Source organism: Thamnophis sirtalis, unplaced genomic scaffold (genome assembly GCF_051295495.1).
Source record: "Thamnophis sirtalis isolate CommonGarterSnake01/CBP01778 unplaced genomic scaffold, rThaSir2_p1.2 scaffold_9, whole genome shotgun sequence".
NCBI lineage: Eukaryota > Metazoa > Chordata > Lepidosauria > Squamata > Natricidae > Thamnophis > Thamnophis sirtalis.
Window position 1 is genome coordinate 73,037,302 of NW_028261389.1, and position 23,164 is coordinate 73,060,465.

At 43.7% G+C, this 23,164-nt stretch overlaps 1 protein-coding gene across 1 annotated transcript in view; it reads left to right on the top strand.

The window, feature by feature from the left end:
* The first annotated feature begins 6,319 nt into the window (after positions 1-6,319).
* Positions 6,320-23,164, top strand: part of LOC148044190 (fatty acyl-CoA reductase 2-like) — a 36,014-nt gene continuing 19,169 nt past the window's right edge. Inside the window, exons 1-5 of the mRNA XM_087722567.1 lie at positions 6,320-6,385; positions 13,215-13,438; positions 14,844-15,019; positions 17,447-17,626; positions 22,001-22,178. Of these exons, the coding sequence (XP_087578693.1) occupies positions 13,238-13,438; positions 14,844-15,019; positions 17,447-17,626; positions 22,001-22,178 (735 nt within the window). The 5' untranslated portion in view covers positions 6,320-6,385; positions 13,215-13,237. The remainder of the gene's footprint in view (positions 6,386-13,214; positions 13,439-14,843; positions 15,020-17,446; positions 17,627-22,000; positions 22,179-23,164) is intronic.

Below are 23,164 nucleotides of genomic sequence, written 5' to 3' on the forward strand. Positions count from 1 at the left end.
CCACCGCTGTTCCTAATGTATTTATCCAACAGGGCTAGAGATTTTGTTTTTATTTAAAATATTAATACTATGGAATGTAACAAGGATATACAGTAGATCCCTAGGAGTGGAGGTTTGCATTCTAGAAGAGAAAGACACAACATAATCCGCAACTTGGGAGTCCTCCTGGACCCACAGCTGACTTTTGAACACCATTTGTCAGCTGTGACCAGGGGGGCATTTGCCCAGGTTCGCCTGGTGCACCAGTTGCGTCCCTACCTGAACCGGGAGGCTCTCACAACAGTCACTTGTGCCCTTGTGACCTCTAGACTGGAGTACTGCAATGTGCTCTACATGGGGCAGCCCTTGAAGAGTATTCGGCGACTTCAGCTGGTCCAGAATGCAGCCGCACGAGCGATCGTGGGTGCGCCTCGATTCACCCACGTAACACCTATCCTCCGCGAGCTGCACTGGCTGCCTGTTGATCTCCGGGTACGCTTCAAGGTGCTAGTCGTCACCTACAAAGCCCTTCATGGTATTGGATCTGGGTACTTGAGAGACCGCCTACTGCCAATTACCTCCACTAGACCAATAAGATCCCACAGACTAGGCCTCCTCCGAATTCCATCAGCCGGCCAGTGTCGACTGGCGACTACCCGGAGGAGGGCCTTCTCTGTGGCTGCTCCGACCCTCTGGAATGAACTCCCCATGGAGATTCGTACCCTCACCACCCTCCAGGCCTTCCGCATAGCCCTTAAAACCTGGCTGTTCCGACAGGCCTGGGGCTAAAGACTTGCAGCCCCACTTCGAATGGTATGATTGTTGTGCTTTTTAATTGTGTATGAGTTTTATGTTTTGTAACTTGTCTGTTTTTCCCCTCCCTCGAGTTGTGAGCCGCCCTGAGTCCCTTTCAGGGAAAAGGGCGGCATACAAATAAAGCAAAATGAAATGAAATGAAATGAAATCCAGATATTATATGCAGAGAAAAGAGGGTAAGGACAGTACATACCTAATGAAAGTATATTGTAGCTGCAAATACGTAATAGGATCCTCAGTCTGGCAAGATTTTGGGCAGAAGTGTGAAACCATAAAGAACTCAACTTGGAAGACTTGTCATGTTTCATTCTTGCTTTGGAGGCCGATGTAGTTTTTTGGGAATCTCTTTCGCTCATACTGAAGCTTCATTACCAAAGCAACTAAGGATGAAATGTATGTTAAATCCACAGCAGAGAAATGTTATTAGGAAAAAGCTCAGGGTTGGAACACTCTAGGTGTGGTCTTACTAAGGCTTTATAGAATGGTATTAGTACCTCCCTTGATCATGATTGTATCCCTCTGTTAATGCAACTTAGGATTGTGTTGTCCTTTTGTTGTTGTTGTTGTTTCTTCTTCTCAATTTCCTTTCTTTCTCTCACTGGAATCTGAAGTAGAAGTTTAACTGTTTAACTGTTTAACTGTTTAATACATTTATAGGCCGCCCAATCCCGAAGGACTCTGGGCGGCTTACAGAAATACATTTCCAAAAATAAAAATTAAAATAGAGAGAATAAAAACAGATTAAAAGATCACTTCATACACTCAATCTAGGCGGGGCTGGACCTCATACATTATTATTATTATTATTATTATTATTATTATTATTATTATTATTATTATTATGCAATTGTATCACAGCGGCCAGTTGTTTCACCGGATTTGGCATTGGTTACTAGTCGGGCCCCACCCAGGGGCCTAGGACGTCGTAACGTATTTTCGTAATATGCGTGCAGATCCAAGCAGTGCGGCTTTTTGCATTTGACTGATGGTGATTTTGTCAATTTTTAACTGTTTTAAATGTAATTCCAGTGCTTTTGGAATAGCACCCAGTGTGCCAATTACCACTGGAATTACCACTGCTGGTTTGTGCCATAGTCGTTGAATTTCAATTTTTAAGTCCTGGTATCTTGCGATTTTTTCATGTTCCTTCTCGGCGACCCTGCTATCACCTGGTATTGCGATGTCTATGATTGTGACCTTATTTTTCTCAACCAGTGTGATGTCTGGTGTATTATGCGCCAGTATTTTGTCGGTTTGTATACGGAAATCCCACAAGATCTTGACCATCTGATTTTCGGTGACTTTTTCAGGCTGATGTTCCCACCAGTTTGTTGCTGTTTTAATATTGTAATTTTTGCACAAATTCCAATGGATCATTTGTGCTACTGAATTGTGCCGCAATTTATAATCAGTCTGCGCGATTTTTTTACAGCAGCTGAGTATGTGATCAACAGTTTCATCAGCTTCTTTGCAAAGTCTGCATTTGGCATCATCAGAGGATTTTTCGATTTTGGCCTTAATGGCATTTGTGCGGATAGCTTGTTCTTGGGCAGCCAGGATTAGTGACTCTGTTTCTTTCTTTAATGTACCTGTTTTTAACCATAACCAAGTTTGTTCCCTGTCCACTTTATCTTTTATTTTTTCCAGAAATTGGCCATGCAGTGCTTTGTTCTGCCAACTCTCCATTCTTGATTTTATCACATCTTTTCTATATTCTTGTTTTGTCTGTTGGGCCTTCAGTAGATTTTTGTTCTTTACTTCGATTAATAGATGTTCTTGACTTTCTTTTAAATAATCAGCCAGTGCATGTTTTTCTTCTTGAACTGTTTGCTTCACTTGTAATAATCCTCTGCCACCTGATTTTCGGGGCAGGTAGAGTCTATCAGTATCACCACGTGGATGTAAACTGTAGTGCATTGTCATTAGTTTCCTGGTTTTTTGGTCCAAAAGGTCCAAATCAGTTTGTGTCCAGTTAACTATGCCAGCTGTGTATCTTATAACTGGTATTGCCCAGGTATTTATGGCCTTGATTGTATTTCCACCATTCAATTTAGATTTCAAAATTTTCCTAACTCTGTTGGTGTACTCTCGTCTGACAATAGTTTTTACTTCTCCATGCTTGATGTTATCCAACTGCAGAATGCCTAAGTATTTGTAGGCTTCATTTTCTTTGCATTTAATTAGTTGGCCATTGGGCATTTCAATTCCCTCAGATGCAGTGATTTTGCCCCTTTTTATGGATACAGTGGCGCATTTTTCCATGCCAAACTGCATTGAAATATCGGTGCTGAATACTCGGACTGTATTTGTCAATGATTGGATTTCTATTTCTGACAATATTATTAGAAATATTCTATTTCTAATTATTATTATTATTATTATTATTATTATTATTATTATTATTATTATTATTAATCTTGTATGCCGCCCACTCCCGGAGGACTCCGGGCGGCTCACAAAAGACAAGGGAAAGGGGGGAACAAGACAAAGACAACATATTAAAAACAAAACCAACATTCACAATTTCCATGGAGGTAGATGCTTCTCAGCTCCCCCCAGCCTGCTGGAACAGCCAGGACTTGGTGGCTTTGCGGAAGGCCGGGAGGGTAGTAAGGATCCGGATCTCAACAGGGAGCTCATTCCAGAGGGCCGGAGCTGCAACAGAGAAGGCCCTCCCCCGGGGAGTCGCCAGCCGACATTGGCTGGCAGATGGAATCCGGAGGAGACCCAACATGAGATACATGAGGTCAACAGCCCCAGGCCTACCAGAAGAGCCAGGTTTTGATAGCTTTTTGGAAGGCCGTGAGAGTGGGAAGGTCCGAATCTCCGGGGGCAGATCGTTCCATAGGGCTGGAGAAGTTTAAATGAGAAGATGATTGGAAATTACACTTAGGAGGCAATTACAATTACCCAGAATTGTTCATTACATGCCCAATGTATTTGGTTGATAAGCAGTAATAATCTAATACAGTTAGTTGCAGTTCCAATACTCGCTGTCACAATACTTTCTTTCATGAAAAAATAACAATAGCAATAGCAGTTAGACTTATATACCGCTTCATAGGGCTTTCAGCCCTCTCTAAGCGGTTTTCAGAGTCAGCATATTGCCCCCACAGTCTGGGTCCTCATTTCACCCACCTTGGAAGGATGAGTCAACCTTGAGCCGGTGGGATTAGAACCGCTGAACTACAGATAACAGTCAGCTGAAGTAAGCAATATATTCCGTGGCCCCAGAATTTCTCTCTACAAGATATACAATACAGTAACTGCATTAATAGTTTTACTAAGAAGAGGAAGGAAGGAAGGAAGGAAGGAAGGAAGGAAGGAAGGAAGGAAGGAAGGAAGGAAGGAGGAGGAAGGAAGGAAGGAAGGAAGGAAGGAGGAAGGAAGGAAGGAAGGAAGGAAGGAGGAAGGAGGGAGGGAGGGAGGGAGGGAGGGAAGGAAGGAAGGAAGGAAGGAAGGAGGAAGGAAGGAAGGAAGGAAGGAAGGAAGGAAGGAAGAAAGGAAGGAAAACAAAGAGAGATTCAGGGAGGGAGGAAGGGAAGAAGGAAGGAAGAAAGGAAGGAAGGAAGGAAGGAAGGAAGGAAGGAAGGAAGGAAAAAGCTCAGATATATATCTCCCCAATCCTAACCCTAACCCACACTATAACTTTGCAACTTTGCAACTTTGCAACTTTAATAAGATTTGTATGCCGCCCACTCCCTAGGAACTCCCTAGGGATAACCCATACCAGAGGTGTCAAACTCAAGGCCCATGGGCCACATCCAGCCTACAGGGTGATTATCTATTTAGTCACTAAGTGTCCACAATGAGTTAATGGCATATAATCACTATGCTGACATTATTTCTAGGTTGATGGTATGTAATCAAGCAATCAGATGACCTGTCAGGACACCATGTATAGCATAAACTGTAAACGAATATTCATAACATATAATTTATTGCTCCACAGCAACCACAATCAAACGCATCGGCTCAGTTCATCATGAATGAATGAGCCGTTTAAGGTGTGTGCTTAGTCATCTAGTTTACAACCACTTGACGCAGGGTGACACATCCATTTCACTTCCTTGAACCCAGCTTGCAATGATCTAATTTAGAGATACTTTCGCCATTTCCAACTTTCAGATGCAGTTTTCGGCTTTCAGAGGTTCTCCTTTTCCAATAGTAACCAACTCAAATTAGGATAACAACACACAATACCCAAGTAAGAGGCAACAATCTATGTACCAGGGGTGAAATTCAGCAGCTTCTGACCAGTTCTGGAGAATCGATAGTTCTGAGTAGTTTGGAGAACTGGAAAACGCCACCTCTGGCTGGCCCCACCCCCATCTTTTCTCCGCCTCCCAAGTTCCAGCTGATTGGGAGGGAACGGGGATTTTGCAGTATCCTTCCCCTGGAGTGGGGTGGGAATGGGGATTTTGTAGTATCCTTTCCCTGGAGTGGGGTGGGAATGGGGATTTTGTAGTATCCTTCCCCCAGGAGTGAGGAGGGAATGGGGATTTTGCAGTATCCTTCCCCCAGGAGTGAGGAGGGAATGGGGATTTTGCAGTATCCTTCCCCTGGAGTGGGGTGGGAATGGGGATTTTGCAGTATCCTTCCCCTGGAGTGAGGAGGGAATGGGGATTTTGCAGTATCCCTCCCCTGGAGTGGGGTGGGAATGGGGATTTTGCAGTATCCTTCCCCCAGGAATGAGGAGGGAATGGGGATTTTGCAGTATCCTTCCCCTGGAGTGGGGTGGGAATGGGGATTTTGCAGTATCCTTCCCCCAGGAGTGAGGAGGGAATGGGGATTTTGCAGTATCCTTCCCCTGGAGTGGGGTGGGAATGGGGATTTTGCAGTATCCTTCCCCCAGGAGTGAGGAGGGAATGGGGATTTTGCAGTATCCTTCCCCTGGAGTGGGGTGGGAATGGGGATTTTGCAGTATCCTTCCCCCAGGAATGAGGAGGGAATGGGGATTTTGCAGTATCCTTTCCCTGGAGTGGGGTGGGAATGGGGATTTTGCAGTATCCTTCCCCCAGGAATGAGGAGGGAATGGGGATTTTGCAGTATCCTTCCCCTGGAGTGGGGTGGGAATGGGGATTTGTTGTTATATTACACTAGAGCAGCGATGGTGAACCTTTATGGCTCATGTGCCATAAGCGCAGTCATTTCCGGTTTGCTCATAGGGCTCTTTTTAGTCCTACGGAGCCTGCAGGGACCTTCAGGAGGCTTCCCTGAAGGCTCCAGAGGACGAAAAACGACTGGTTTGCTTGTAGGGTCGTTTTTAGTCCTCTAGACCTTCAGGGACTTTCAGGAGGCTTCCCTGAAGACACCTTAGAATAATGACGTAATCTTCGAGAAACTAGTTGATGAAAGCTAACTAATTGGTTTATTTTCAACCCTCTTTTTCTTCTAACTTTTGAAATGTCAAGAATTATGAAATCAAGGATGGTGGAGTAATCGCATCTACATGATCTTGCTTAGCCACACCTGTTATATATATAGGAAGATTTAGAAACTGAACTGTGGAGAGCACATTACAGATTCCCTCTCATTCTCCCAAGACACAATTCTATAATATATATATTTTTAAATCCACTTATATCTGGTGAGTAAGGGCTGATTTTTTGGGGGGAGGGGTGGGTTTCAGGTGTTACAAATATTGAGTTCATCCTCTGGTTGGTTGTGATTTTACTTATCTGTGTTGCTTCTCTCTCTGTCTCTGTCTCTGTCTCTCTCTCTTTCTCTCGCTATCTCTTTCTCTCTCTCTTTCTCCCTCTCTCTCTCTCCCTTTCTCTCTCTCTCTCTCTCTCTCCCTTTCTCTCTCCCTTTCTCTCTCTCTCTCCCTTTCTCTTTCTATCTCTCTCTGTCTGTCTGTTTGTCTCTACTTCTGTCTCTCTGACTCTTTGTGTCTCTGTCATTATCTTTCTCTTTCTCTCTCTCCCTTTCTCTCTCTCCCTCCCTTTCTCTCTCCCTCCCTTTCTCTCTCTCTCTCCCTTTCTCTCTCTCTCTCTCCCTTTCTCTCTCTATCTCTGTCTGTCTGTCTGTTTGTCTCTACCTCTGTCTCTCTGTCTCTTTGTGTCTCTGTCTTTATCTGTGTGTGTGCGCGCGCGCGTGTGTGCACGTGTGTCTTTCTCTCCTCATCTGTCTCTCTCTCCCTGTCTCTATCTCGCTCTTTGTCTCTCTCTGTCTCTCTCTGTCTCTCTCTCTATCTCCCTCCCTCTCTTCCTCTCTGTCTCTCTTTTGTAAGCCACCGAGTCATTATGGAATTGGAAGGTGTGCAAATGGAAATGGTTCAAATGTGTATGGAATGCTTCCCTGTGGTTAGGCTGGAAGTTTTACTAACCTGGATGAGAAGAAACCCTTCCTGGGTTTCTGAAGGAAACTTAAGCTCAACTTAAATTTTATTAATTTGGTCTCACTTTTATTAGTTTTATTGTTTTTATATGAGGTTTTATATTCTTGTAAGCCACCTAACAGGGACATATTGCCTCAATGGTTAAGACGCTGAGCTTATCAATCAGAAAGATCAGCAGCTCAGTGGTTCAAATCCCTAGCGCTGCATAACGGAGTGAGCTCCTGTTACTTACCCCAGCTTTTGCCAACCTAGCAGTGCGAAAGCATGTAAAAATGCAAGTAGAAAAATAAGAACACCTTTGGTGGGAAGGTAACTGTGTTCCGTGCGCCTTCGGTGTTTAGTCATGCCGGCCACATGACCACGGAGATGTCTTCAGGATAGCGCTGGCTCTTCGGCTTTGAAACGGAAGTGAGCACCGCCCCCTAGAGTTGGGAACGACTAGCACATATGTGCGAGGAGATCCTTTGTAGTTATCTTTAAGCTGCCTTGAGTTGCCATTTGTGAATTGGCGACAATATAAATGTCCAAATAAATAAACTTTCCCTGGTCTTCAAGTCCAGGTCAATGAGGAAGAATGCAGTGCACCAATCACATAGGATGGCTTCTCATTGCCCTCTTGATAGGCCGGGGGCTGTAAGGCACTGAGTCCTGGACTTGAAGAGCCGAGGTGGCGCAGTGGTTAAATGCAGCACTGCAGGCTACTTCAGCTGACTGCAGTTCTGCAGTTCGGCTGTTCAAATCTCACTGGCTCAGGGTTGACTCAGCCTTCCATCCTTCTGAGGTGGGTAAAATGAGGAGCCAGATTGTTGTTGGGGGCAATATGCTGACTCTGTAAACCGCTTAGAGAGGGGCTGAAAGCCCTATGAAGCGGTATATAAGTCTAACTGCTATTGCTATTACTTGCTCCAGAGACAAACCAGATATTGGAGGGTGGGGTGGAGACAGCATTCACTCAGCCATTATGGCAAGGTCTTTTTCCTCCTAACCTGGCGTCCTTTGTAGGAACTGAATAGAAGGAATGGCATGATTGTAAAGAGCCTTCATCGTGGTTTACGCTGATGGCACCTTGCTTTCTCTTTGCAGTCAGTGGTCTGAATGTTGAAGGTGGACTTGAATGAACGGGCCAGGGTTGAGCCTAGAGGATAAGGACACTCTAGTTTCTCGTGACCCGTCAAAACCGCGTTCCACAAAACCGCGGTCGACGAAATCGCGTATGTGATGTCATCACAACGCGACGAAAAAGATCGAAAAATTGAAATAAAAATTAAATTACATAAAGGTAAGGGTTAGGTTAAGGGTTAGGTTTAGGGTTAGAGCGTTAGCGTTACGTTTAGCGTTAGGTTAAGGGTTAGCGTTAGGTTTTTCATTACGTTAAGGGTTAGGTTTAGGGTTAGGTTTAGGGTTAGGTTAAGGGTTAGGTTAAGGGTTAGGTTTAAGGTTAGGTTTAGGGTTAGGTTTGGGGGGGGTTAGGGTAAGGTTTTTGCTTTATTTTTACATTTTTTGATCTTTTCCGTCGCGCTGTGATGACGTCACATACGCGCTTTTGTCGACCGCGATTTTGTCGTCCGCGGTTTTGTGGTAGAACCCTAGTTTCTTTCTTAGGCTAGCTCTGGAGATGGTTAACAAACTAGCCCTTTAGTTAACACTGTGCTTATGGTTGTCCCAAAGGTGCTATTTTCCAGAAGTAACTGGACTTTCTGGATTTTCTTTTTTTTATTGAAAGTTTTAAAGAGTTTTGCAAATATATACCTTCCCTCTCCACCCCCCACCCCACATCACCTCCCACCCTCCCCACCCACCCCACCCCCCCAGAACCTCCCAGAGCAAATACAGGGTATAAACGTTTAACAACCATCTACCAAAATAAATTAACTAACTTTAGCATCATCCCTTGCTCGTACTTTAACTCCCCTTTTGCGAAGCTAATTTTAGATCAGTTGTAACATTCCTTGCTATCTGGGGTTTCTTAGTCCTATATTTATTTTGAATGTAGTACTGGATTTTCTTTGAAGACATTTCACTTCTCAGCCCAGAAACTTCTTCAGGAAGCTCCTGGGATGAGAAGCAAAATATCTTCAAAGAAAAACCAGAAAATACAGTGGTTTCTGGAAAAAAGCACCTTCGGGACAACCATGAGTTGGAGGACTGAGAATCTCCATAGATATTTTTGCTTATGGTCCTGAAAAAGGTGAGGATTGGTTGTATAGTTACTTTTTTCTTCATCTTCATAACTTGAACAGTTGCTGTACCAGTCAATCATTAGGTGAGGACTATTATGATTATAAAGGTAAGGTGGCTCAGTGGCTAAGACGCTGAGATTCTCAATCAGAATGGCCAGCAGTTCAGTGGTTCGAATCCCTAGCGCCGTGGAACAGAGTGAGCTCTCATTACCTGTCCCAGCTTCTGCCAACCTAGCAGTTCGAAAGCACATAAAAACACAAGTAGAAAAATAGGGACCACCTTTGGTGGGAAGGTAACAGTGTTCCGTGCTCCTTCGGTGTTTAGTCATGCCGGCCACATGACCATGGAGACATCTTCGGGCAGCGCTGGCTCTTCGGCTTCAAAACTGAGATAAGCACTGCCCCCTAGAGTCAGGAATGACTAGCACATATGTGCGAGGGGAACATTTCCCTTTCCCTATTATGATTATGGTTGGCTGGATGGTCAGTCAGATGTTTAGACTGGATTTGGTATTTTTCATCCACTTATCAAGTCCTTTCCAAAAAAACTGGGATTAGCAGATGTTGATGGTATTAAATGTGCAAAATTTAAAAGTAACATCAGTATGTGTTAAAACCACTTTATAATGCCTTGGTAAGGCCACACTTAGAATCCTGCATTCAGTTTTGGTCGCCACGATGTAGAAAATATGTGGAGACTCTAGAAAGAGTGCAGAGAAGAGCCACAAAGAGGATTAGGGGACTGGAGACTAAAACATATGAAGAACAATTGATGGAATTGGGTATGTCTAGTTTAAGAAGGACTAGGGGAGACATGATAGCAGCCTTCCAATATCTCAGTGGCTGCCCCAAAGAAGAGGGAGTCAAAATATTCTCCAAGATACCTGAGAGTAGAACAAGAAGCAATGGGTAGAAACTAAACAAGGAGAGAAGCAACTTAGAACTAAGGAGAAATTTCCTGACAGTTAGAACAATTAATCAGTGGAACAACTTGCCTCCAGAAGTTGTGAATGCCCCAACACTGGAAGTCTTTAAGAAGATGTTGGACAGCCATTTGTCTGAAACAGTATAGGGTTTCTTGCCTAGACAGGAGGTTGGACTAGAAGACCTCCAAGGTCCCTTCCAACTCTGCTATTGTATTGTATTGTATTGTATTGTATTGGATTGGATTGGATTGGATTGGATTGAATGTTGTTAAAAGGAAACTATTGTGTTAAATGCATTGCAGATATTCTGGGACACCATTGTTGCTCCTTTGTTGTTGTTTACAGTCGGTCTGCACAATCTTCTGGCAACAGCTAACAAGGTGGCCCATTGTTTTCATCAACTTCTTTGCAGAGACAGCATTTGCCAAATCTAGTTTTCTAAGGCAGCTTTGCCTGTTGCATTTTGTGTCTGCGTGTGCTTGTGGGTGCACCAGCCATGGCATAGTTTGCTTTGTCCTGAGTCTTCCCTGTTCCACTCTTCATTGAGCCTTTCTTGTGGGTCAGTTTACGCTCTCGAATGCTGGGATAATGCTCTCCCCCCCCCCCATGTCCTTCTTTTCTCTAAACTAGCCAAAACCCAAATCCTCCAACCGTTCTTCATATGTTTTAGTCAGAGGTGGGTTCCTGCCAGTTCTAACCTCTTCTATAGAAGAGGTTCCACAAATCTTCAGTGCCATTTGGAACCGGTTCCATCTCCCTCCCCCCGTCCATCCGCACATCATCAAGATGAAGAGCGAGAGGAGGAATTCTGGGAGTTGAAGTCCACAAGTCTTAAAGCTGTCAAGTTTGAACACCCCTGGGGTTATTTTTTTCTAAAGGGTTAGGGGTGCAAGGGTCTTGTAACATGACAGCTTTAAGACTTTCACACTTCAATGCCAGAGTTCCTGAGCCAACATGACTGGAAGAGGAATTCTGGGAGTTGAAGTCCACAAGTCTTAAAGCTGTCAAGTTTGAACACCCCTGGTTTTTTTTTCTAAAGGGTTAGGAGTGGAAGGGTCTTGTAACTTGACAGCTTTAAGACTTGCACACTTCAATGCCAGAGTTTCTGAGCCAACGTTTTGGTTGCTAAGCAAGAGCGTTATTGTTTTTTTAGCAGATGTTTTTTATTATTTTTTCCCTTCTACAACACCTTACAGTCATTACATCAACATTGTTATGTCATCATACCTGTACATGTATATAATATTTCGCTTCTATATTGACACACTTTATACACAGTTCTATATATATTTATATATATTGTTTTTTGGCTTAATTAATTTTATTCTTGTTTTGCAGCCATTTGTACCAATTGTTCCAAATTTCGTAATATTCCGACTCTTCTTTATCTTTTAATTTCAGAGTTAATTTGTCCATCTCTGCACAATCCAGAGTTTTTTGTATCACTAATTCATCCGAGGGGGTATTATTTTGTTTCCAGCATTGTGCAAATGCTATTCTAGCTGTGGTTAGCAGACATGTTAATATGTACTTAATTTTCTTTGTATATTTCCCTTTGATTATTCCCAGTAGAAAGATTTCGGGTTTGTATTTTATCTGTTCTCCTGTAATTTCTTGCACCCATTTCCATTTTTTTGTCCAATAAGAGCGTTGTTAAGTGAGTTTTATCACATTTTACAAGTTGGGCCATGGCCACCCAGTCACATGACTGCCAAACCACTCCCACTCAGTCACATGGCTGGCAAGCCACTCCCACAAAGCAGGCCATACCTACAGAAGAGGTTCTAAAAAAAATTTGAAACCCACCACTGGTTTTAGTCTCCAGGCTTTTTCAACAGGTCTTCTTGCTCTTCAACTTCTTTTCTTTCACTTGTTCGAGCTTTCGAACGTAACCTGTTCATCTTATTTCGCAGACGGATCTTTCATTTGGGAGATGCACCATTTGTTTGTGTTTACTTGTTGGTATATTTGGCATCCAAGTCATTCAGTTATAACTCCAGCCATGTTGTATATTAGTTGATTTGTTTCTTGCAACCCCCCTCCCCATGCTTGGACAGGAGACCTTATACCCGTGATAGGGGATCCATAAAGGGGGCATACATAAGTGCACCAGCATGCCTACCATCCCTGTCCTACAGTCCCCATATATTCGAAGCCATTTCCTATCCATTATAAAGTGTTAATGCCACTTCATTATGCCTTGGTAAGGCCACACTTGGACTCCTGCATTCAGAGCCGAGGTGGCACAGTGGTTAGGGTGCAGTACTGCAGGCCACTTCAGCTGACTCTTATCTGCAGTTCAGCGGTTCTAATCTCACCGGCTCAAGGTTGACTCAGCCTTCCATCCTTCCGAGGTGGGTGAAATGGGGACCCAGACTGTGGGGGCAATATGCTGACTCTGTAAACCGCTTAGAGAGGACTGAAAGCCCTACGAAGCGGTATATAAGTCTAACTGCTATTGCTATTGCTAGTTTTGGTTGCCATGATGTAGAAAAGATGTGGAGACTGAGTGCAGAGAAAAGCAACAAAGATGATTAGGGGACTAGAGGCTAAAAATTATAAAGAACAGTTGCTGGAATTGGGTATGTCTAGTTTAAGAAGGACTAGGGGAGACATGATAGCAGCCTTCCAATATCTCAGAGGCTGCCACAAAGAAGAGGGAGTCAAACTATTCTCCAAGGCACCTGAGGGTAGAACAAGAGGTGGGAACTAGTCAAGGAGAGAAGCAACTGAGGAGAAATTTCCTGACAGTGAGAACAATTAATCAGTGGAACAACTTGCCTCCAGAAGTTGTGAATGCCCCAACACTGGAAGTCTTTAAGAAGATGTTGGATAGCCATTTGTCTGGAACAGTATAGGGTTTCCTGCCTAGGCAAGGGGTTGGACTAGAAGTCCTCCAAGGTCCCTTCCAACTCTGCTATTGTATTGTATTGTATTGTATTGTATGTGTGATATTATGTGTCTTCCTACTAGATCCTGCCACCAAGAACTTGGAAATGAAGGATCCCATGTCTTTGGTTGGCGCTTACTACGCTGGGAAGTCAGTCCTTATTACAGGAGTCACAGGGTTTATGGGCAAAGTCTTGGTCGAGAAGCTTCTCCGTTCTTGCCACGATGTGAAAGCCATCTATGTGTGTGTGCGGCCCAAAGCTGGACATTCCATACAAACCCGGGTAGAGAATATGCTGAAATGCAAGGTAAGGACATTCAAAGGTGGGGAAAAACAGGTAGCAGCTGGTAGGGTTTTGCTGAATCATACAGAGCCATTTGTCCATTTGGTGCTGTGGTGAGGAAGCATGTCTATCCATAAGGGCAAAGATGAGTTTTCTTGAATGACATCCATGGTTTTACTTCACCCAGCACTCGTAAAGACAAGTAGGCTGGGAGATGCTGCTATCAAACTTAAATATTCAGAGGGAACGTCAAACATTTATTTTCAGATGGGGGTACCATATTTTTGGAGTATAAGACGCACCTTTTACCCTCAAAGAAGAAGCTGAAAATCTGGGTGCGTCTTATACACTGAATACAGCATTTTTTGCCTCCTGAAACCCCTCCCACTTCCCCAAAATGGCCGTGCATAGCCTTTAGGAGGCTTCCAGAGTACTCCTGGGGACTGGGAAGAGCAAAAATGAGTGACACATGTGCCGTTCTTTGCTCAATTTTGCCCCCCAGCCCCCAGGAGCAGTCTGCGAGCCCCCCTAAAGTCTATTCTTGCCTTTTTTTGGAAAACTCACAGGCCCATTTTCATGAAAAATGGCCTGGTTTTGGGAGGTTTGCAGAGGTGCAAATACCTTTTTTTAAAAAATTGCCTCTTCAAAACTTTGGTGCGTCTTATACTCCAGTGCATCTTATACTCTGAAAAATATGGTAAGTGTTGGAATCCATTATTGGAATGCATCTCTGTGCAACAACTACAATAATATTCAGCCAGTGGATGGCAGTATTTACAAGTTTGGATCTATGGTATAGACCGTGAATGGCGAACCTATGGCATGCGTGCCACAGGTGGCACACGGAGCTATATTTGGTGTCATGCCAGCCGTCAGTTCTGGCGCACATGCGTGCGCCAGCCAGCTGATTTTTTGCCAATCCAAAGGTCCAGGGGAAGCTATTTTCACCCTCCCCAGGCTTCAGGAAGGCTCCGGGTCATGTGTGCATGCACAGGTAGGCGAGGAGATTGAGTGGGCACGCGTACGCACGGGATAGTGCATGTGCACACAATTTTGGCACGCTGTAAGAAAAAGGTTCACCATCACTGGTATAGACTCAATTCTCTTTTGTTCTAAGCAAAGTTTCCTGTTTGTGTTACCCTTATATAGTTGAACAGTAAAGCACATGGTGACTGTACTCTTTGTTTCCTCTGTGATGCTTTATATAATCTGAATTTCTAATAGTAAGAAACATTTTTTTAAAATTATATCCAAAGCTAATATATTCTTAAATTAACCCATAAATTTGAAACATCTGCTCAGCAGTCATTTTGGCTTTATCTGCCAGCATATTAATAATATAAAATAAATTAAATCTTAGTGGATTTCGATTCGAGGAACCTGGAGCATTTTTTGTTATTAATTACACGACTATTGTCTCGAACTCTAGGTATTTGATAGAGTCCGGGAAGAATGGCCCAATTTCCATGAGAAGATTAAGCCCATCAGTGCTGAGTTCACCCAGCCAAACCTAGCCATCTCTTCCGAAGACATGGAGCAGCTGCTCCCTCAGGTCAACGTGATCTTCCATTGTGCTGCAACGGTTCGATTTGATGAGCCTCTGAAGTAAGTTCTCCTTCCTTCCTTCTTTGTTTCGTTGGAAATCACCACTTTGCTATCACAAGCTTCGGGCCATTCCTGAAGTCATTCTCAGAGGGGAAAAATTAGCTACAAAGAAAAAAGCAATAGATGGTGGCTTTGTTTTGGTTTTTGTTTGGTTAAAGAATTTGCAAATTCAACCAAGCCACGGTATTTCCAATTTTACAGCAGAGACAGAGGTGGTATTAAGCCGGTTCGGATCAGTTTGGACCGGTTTGCCCAAACTGGTAGTTGAAATCACAGGTGGCCCTGCTTTATACCGTCCTATTTAGGAACGTTTTTGAGGCTGGGTGTTTTCACGGAAGGCACGTGCGAAAGCAAATCGCACGTGGGGAAGGCTGGGTACATGTGCAGAAGTGGTGCACATGCCTGCATAGCAGGCGCACGCGGGAGGCCAACCAGTAGTAACAAAATGTGAAACCCACCGCTGAACAGAGACCTTTTGTAAGAAGATGTAGATTCCACCTGTGGTCTTCTCCATGAAACATGAGATACTACTGAAGTCAATCCAGGGAGGAGAGATTTCTAAATCCAGCAATGCAGTTTTATCTCTGTGAAATGATGTTCAATCCTCGAAGACGTTCTCAGAAGAGCCAAACAAGATGTGTTAGATCTCAATGTAATGTGACTTCACATGTATACTTCAGCTTGTCCAGAATGCAGCCACGTGAGCGATCGTGGGTGCGCCTCGGTTCACCCACGTAACACCTATCCTCTGCGAGCTGCACTGGCTGCCTGTTGATCTCCGGGTACGCTTCAAAGTGCTAGTCGTCACCTACAAAGCCCTTCATGGTATTGGACCTGGGTACTTGAGAGACCGCCTACTGCCAATTACCTCCACTAGACCAATTAGATCCCACAGACTAGGCCTCCTCCGAATTCCATCAGCCGGCCAATGCCGACTGGCGACTACCCGGAGGAGAGCCTTCTCTGTGGCTGCTCCGACCCTCTGGAATGAACTCCCCGTGGAGATTCGTACCCTCACCACCCTCCAGGCCTTCCGCATAGCCCTTAAAACCTAGCTGTTCCGACAGGCCTGAGGCTAAAGACTCGCTGCCCCACTTCGAATGGTATGATTGTTGTGCTTTTAACTATGTATGGTTTTTATGTTTTTATGTTTTTTTGTTACTCTGTTTGTATTTTCCCTCCCCTTTTGAGTTGTGAGCTGCCCTGAGTCCCCTCAGGGAAAAGGGCGGCATACAAATAAATTAAACCTAACCTAACCTAACCTTTTTTTTAAAAAAAATTCTTTAAAAATAGGATAGGCCAAGTATATTGACATGTAGCGGAAATACACCAAGGAGCGGAGGAGTGGGAAAGAAGAAAGATGGGCAGAGAGGGATGGGAGAGAGGGTGGGAGGGAAAGGTGAGAAGGAAGGGGGGGAGTGGATGTGGAGAGAGGAGGGGTAGAGGGGGAGGGGAAGTAGGGTAGAGGGGGATGATGGAGGAAAGATAGAAAGTTGGAGGATGGTGGAAGAAAGAGGTGTATGGAGAGCGGAAGAGTTATATTGGGTTTCTATTTTCTGGGGCATTTTTGACAAAGAGGAATTGATGCAATTATTGTTTAATGCTGTATGGCGTTGGCTATGTACAGTATGCATGTGAGTGTATGAAAATGAAAAGAAAAAAAAGAAGAGCCAAAAGGATTAATTTGGACCTGGTTTCATACCAGCTGGACCTCATCCTAGCTTTTTGTTCCTTCTTGAGCAGGGATGCTCTTCTCCTGAATGTTACGGGTACCCAGCAGCTCCTGAGGCTGGCCCACCAGATGAAGAACCTCGAAGCTCTCATCCACATTTCAATGGCCTATTCAAACTGTAGATGATAGATAGATGATAGATAGATGATAGATGATAGAGAGAGAGAGAGAGAGAGAGAAAGAAGCCCTCACATGCCTCCCTTATATAGACAGCTTCTTAACCCTGCTGACTCATTCTCATTTCATCATCTTGGTTTACAGCCTTACAGCAGCTGGTCAGCTACTAAATCATCATTACCTTAACAGATATGCTCTTTAGGAACTATGGGGGAGAGGCTCTGATTTTCCCATTGCCAAAAAGCAAATGGCCTTAAAAGTCAGGGTCCAGGTATCTTTTAAATTCACCTGGTAGTCAAAAGGGGACTTTGTCTTCACTGTAGGTGATGCTGTTCTCTTTATTTGTTGGGTGGTGGTGGAGGGGGTTGGTCAACTAATTTGTACCAAGCCACGGTCGTTTCCACTACTAGCAGAGATCTCTCATAAGGTGATGTAGACTATACCTGTGGTCTTCTCCACACTACATGAGGTATCTTGCCATTAAGGTGTTCTGAAGCTCCTGAGGCAACTCTCAGAAGAGCCAAGAGGACCTCTCACCAGCAGGACCTCATCCTAGCTTTTTGTTCCTTCTTGAGCAGGGATGCTCTTCTCCTGAATGTTATGGGTACCCAGCAGCTCCTGAGGCTGGCCCACCAAATGAAGAACCTCGAAGCTCTCGTCTACGTTTCAACGGCCTATTCAAACTGTAATCGGAGGCACATAGAGGAGGTCTTCTATCCTGTTCCTGTGGAACCAACGAAGCTTTTGGACCTGCTGACGTAAGTAATGGAAGCAACCCTCCCTCGGTTGTGATGTATTTGCAAGTGCGTTTGAAGGAATACCTGTTGTCTTCTCCTATATACTTTCTTCAAAAAAGAGAAGATTTGTGGTAGCAAAGTTTCAGAAATGTACAAGAGTTACATAGATGCCTCATGCAAAGAGTATTGTTACAATATAGAATATAATTCCTTATTGGCCAAGTGTGATTGGACATACAAGGAATTTGTCTCTGTTGCAGAAGCTCTCAGTATCCATGCGAGCAATAAGTAGTAAATCATGATCATAATCATAAATACAATAATTTTATTATATAATGAGCTTTGCCCTGATAAATGGTAATGGAGGAGGAGGAAACACACATACTCTGACAACAGAGCATCAACCACCATTGTGTTGCCTTCTTGTCTCTTTGGACCACAGATTCAGGCCACCACAGTTCTCAATAGCAATAGACTTATATACCACTTCACAGTGCTTTACAGCCCTCTCTAAGTGGTTCAGAGTAAGCCTCTTGCCCCCAACAATCTGGGTCCTGATTTTACCCACCTCGGAAACATGGAAGGCTGAGTCAACCTTGAGCCCGGTGAGATTTGAACTGCCAAATTGCAGGCAGCGAGCAGTCAGCAGAAATAGCTTGCAGTACTGCACTCTAACCACTCTGTCACTGAGGCTCCATGGTCTTTTTGTTGTTGTTAGTTGCGAAGTTGTGTCCAACCCATCGCAACCCCATTTGGAGGCTTGGAGGAACAATGTTCCTCCATGCCTTCCTGTCCTCTGGAGTACATTTAAGCTCACGCGGACTGCTTTGGTGACTCCATCCAGCCACCTCATTCTCCGTTGTCTCCTTCTTCTTTTGCCTTCCATCGTTCCCAGCATGAGGCTCTTCTCCAGGGAGTCCTTCCTTCTCATTAGATGGCCAAAGCACTTGAGTTTCCTCTTCAGGATCTGGCCTTCTAAAGAGTAGTCAGGGTTGATCTCCTCTAGGACTGACTGGTTGGATGGCCTTGCAGTCCAAGGGACTCGCAGGAGTCTTTTCCAGCACCAGAGTTCAAAGGCCTCCATTCTTTGGCGCTCAGCCTTCCTTATGGTCCAACTTTCATAGCCATCCATTGCAATTGGGAAAACTATATCCTTGACTATACACACTTTTGTTGGCAGGATGATGTCTCTGCTTTTTAGGATGCTGTCTAGATTTGCCATAGCTTTCCTCCATCACCTGATAAACAGTGCTCCCTCTGTCCCTGGGGTCTATGGGGAGCCTAGAACAGTGTTTTTCAACCTTTTTTGTGCAAAGGCACACTTTTTTCATGAAAAAAATCACGAGGCACACCACCATTAGAAAATGTTAAAAAAAATTAACTCTGTGCCTATATTGACTATATATAATAATTTTTCCCACGGCACACCTTACACTATGTCACGGCACACTAGTGTGCCGCGGCACAGTGGTTGAAAAACACTGGCCTAGAATATATAGGATGTCATCAGCCCCTGCAATCTCATATACAATGTGAGAAACATGAGATGCACATGAGTTCCCTGTCTTAGATTTAGCAGCGATTTCTAACTTCCTCTTTAGAGGCAAGTTGGAAAATTATTTTTGATTTAAGGTAGCCATCAGCAGAACAGGATATAATTCCATTTATAGAAGGCACTTCGGTTTTCTTGTGCTGCAAGACTCAAAGAAGCTGATTTTTAAATTTTATTTTATTACCCTTCAACGGAGATTAATACCCTCCTTTCAGGATAAGCTTCTACTGTGCCCAACAATTGTTCCTTTTGGGAACAAATGTATTACATCCATTATCTCAGATCTGAGATACGATATTTTCACATGTTTGTGTTATTTTCCAATGTATTCTTATCGCGGGTTTATTCCTATTTCAATAGCTATGACTGTAACTATAACTCCCCTAAAGTTAGCTTAATAAAAGGGGAGTTAAAGTACAAGAGGAGGTAGGATGCTAAAGTTAGTTAGCTTATGTTAGTGTATGATTGTTAAATGTTTATACCCTGTATTTTGCTCTGGGAAGTTGGGGGGAGGGAGGATTGGAGGGGGGCAGGGCTGGGGCGGAGGGAGGGAAGAGGAAGAGGAAACATTTGTAAAATCTATTAAAACTCTTTAATAAAAAAAAATAGCTATGGATGATCGTAATGAAATATGATTTTCATTCAATGGAAGATTTATTGTACAATTCCAGTGCACATATGTGACATTGTGAACATATTCTCCATGTGTTTCTCTTCTTTTAGTTTTCGCTTTTGGTTTCTTTTGAATATATCAAAATCAAAACCATTAAAACACATACAGACATTGCACCGAATTCTCTGTTCTTCTTCACCTGCAGCCATTTCTGTAGCCATTTCAGTCTACTTAGTTGCATAAAGGAAGCGAAGCCATGTAACAGCAATTTAACTTTTACAAGGATATGCATATGAAAAGATATTAAGACAACTGCTTCCCCCTCCCATGGATAGCTCCAGAGGTGGTCTTCAGCCACTTCCGACCGGTTCGCCTGAATCGGTAGTGTAAATTGCAGGTGGGCCTTCCCACCCACCCCAGCTCTATGTTTTTGTAACCAGGCAGATGTGTGTATGGCACATGAGCAAGCAAAGCACATGTGTGGAAAGTGCATGCACATGTGTGCACATTTGTGAACCAGTAGGGAAGGTAAGTGAAAACCACCCCAGATAGCTCTAAATATATATATTTGGTTCAAATCCCAGTAAGGGTATGGCTAGCTGATGAGAGCTAAATAGCTTGAAATAGATCTATACTAGTCTCCCTTTATTTATTTATCAGCACAAATACAACAAAATGTAACAAAAAGGCAACAGTAAAAATATTGGGTTTCTGTCTGGATGGTCTCTTGTGACGAGCCTAATGACAGAGAGTGGAAGTAGTGATCTTCCTCCCATATTTGGGCATACCGGGGGTTGTAAATCTAAATAGATACCTTCCACCCTGGCTTGGCTGATAAGGAGTCGAGCTCTGTGGCTTAGTGGTTAACACATCTGCCTAAGATGCAATATAGCACAGGTTCGATTCCCAGTAAGGGTAAGGCTAGCTGATGAGAGCTAAATAGCTTGAAATAGATCTATACTAGTCTCCCTTTATTTATTTATCAGCACAAATATAACAAATGTAACAAAAAGGCAACAGTAAAAAATATTGGGTTTCTGTCTGGATGGTCTCTTGTGACGAGCCGAAGGACAGAGAATGGAAGTAGTGATCTTCCTCCCATATTTCGGCATACCAGGGGTTGTAAAAATCATATATATATATATATATATATATATATATATATATATGTATGTATGTATGTATGTATGTATGTATGTATGTATGTATGTATGTATATTATATTATATTAGATATTAATATGAATTAATATGAATTGGGTGGGTGGGTGGGTGGGTGTGTTTTCGTAGATTTTTATGGGTACAGGTATGCAGGTTTTGGTGTATTCGGATCTTTTCCTGTGTAAGGTTTATATATCTATATATCTATATTTATATCTATATCTATGTCTATGTCTATGTCTATGTCTATGTCTATGTCTATGTCTCTCTATCTCTATCTCTATCTCTATCTCTATCTCTATCTCTATCTCTATCTCTATCTCTATCTCTATCTCTATCTCTATATATCCTTATATCCTTATATCCTTATATCCTTATATCCTTATATCCTTATATCCTTATATCCTTATATCCTTATATCCTTATATCCTTATATCCATATATCCTTATATCCATATATCCATATATATATCCATAAATATATATATTTGTTCTATTTGTGCTGATAAATAAATAAAGGGAGACTAGTATAGATCTATTTCAAGCTATTTAGCTCTCATCAGCTAGCCATACCCTTACTGGGAATCGAACCTGTGCTGTATTGCATCTTAGGCACGTGTGTTAACCACTAAGCCACAGAGCTCGACTCCTTATCAGTCAAGCCAGGGTGAAAGGTACCTTCTGGCAGCTCTGTGCATGCATGCCCTGGGAATAGGCTCCCCCTGTTCCTCTGCCTCGCTGATGTCAGGCTCCGGAAGCTCCGGAGGCAGCACATAACTCCCAGATGGCCCAGTCCCCCTCTCTGCCTCCAAAGCAGAGCCTCATCAGAGCCTTCCCTAGACTCCAGGACTGGCCCATGTTCCTCCCCAACCTCCTGACTATCCGACTCAGCGGCCAGCTCCGCAGGCCACTGGCGGGCCACAACAGGTATATCACATCTTAGGTGATGGATGGGTCCCCCATAGAGCTTTTCCAGAAAAAACGTGTATAAAAAATATGTAAGGACAATGTTTTTCTCCTCATGCGCATCTTTTACTGTTAATTCTTTTTTTCGAAAAACATCCCCTTAGGTGTATGGATGGGCCCCTCACCGAAGCGATCACCCCCAATTTGATTGGAGACTGGCCTAACACATACACTTTCTCCAAAGCTCTGACTGAACATCTGATCCAGCAGGAGAAAGGGGACTTGAATGTTGCCATCATTCGACCCTCCATCGTGGGGGCTAGTTGGCAGGAGCCCTTCCCGGTAAGTAGGTTTGCTCTACCAGTGTTTGCTTCTTGTCCAACATCGAGTAAAAGGTTTGATTTGGAAACCGTTCCCTGTAAACAAGAATGCCATTCTCCTGCGCTCGGAGGAGGGCCTTCTCTGTGGCTGCTCCGGCCCTTTGGAACAATCTCCCCGTGGAGATTCGGACCCTCACCACCCTTCAGGCTTTCCGTAAAGCCGTCAAGACCTGGCTGTTCCGGCAGGCCTGGGGCTGCTGAGTCCCATCCCCTACTCGAATAGGTATGCGTGTTGAGACCTTTTAGATTGTTTTGTACTGTTGTTCGTTTTTTGTGGTTTTCCTTTTGTATTGTCCTCCCCCCCCCCAGTTTTGTTAGCCGCCCTGAGTCCCTCAGGAATATGGCGGCATACAAGTCGAATAAAACCTTCAAACCTTCAAACCTGCAGGAGGGAAGCCTTCATCAATGAGCTCTAAAGCAGAGAGAGTGAACCTGGATGGGTTTTTATCGTGGTACCTCATGATTTGGAGGCCATCTGGTCACATAATTCCAAAAGAACTCCAGTGAGGTGGACCTCATTCTCAAGACATATTATAGATCAAACTCAAGGCCCGTGGGGCGGAGCCGGCCTGCACGGTGCTTAGATCTGGCCCCTGGGGCCGCCCTGGAAACCGCCCTGGCTAGTAATGCTCATAAATTGATCCTTTCATCTTTCCCATTTATGAATGTACTGAGAATAAAATAAAATAAATATTTCAGCCAATTATCTTTTTTTCCCCATGAAAATTGCTAGTTTAATCTAAGAAATTCAGATGTTGGCCGGGAACCAGTGATGTGCGGTCAGCTTTAGGCCTGGTGAAGCACTTTTTAGACTTGTGGACTTCAACTCCCAGAATTCCACAGCCAGGCATGCTCAGTTCCGATTTAAAGCGACAGCATTGGATATATTTTCCAAAAGCTTGAAAGCAGCTCCTGTGCCATACCCCCCCTTCCCCTGCTGACTTCCGA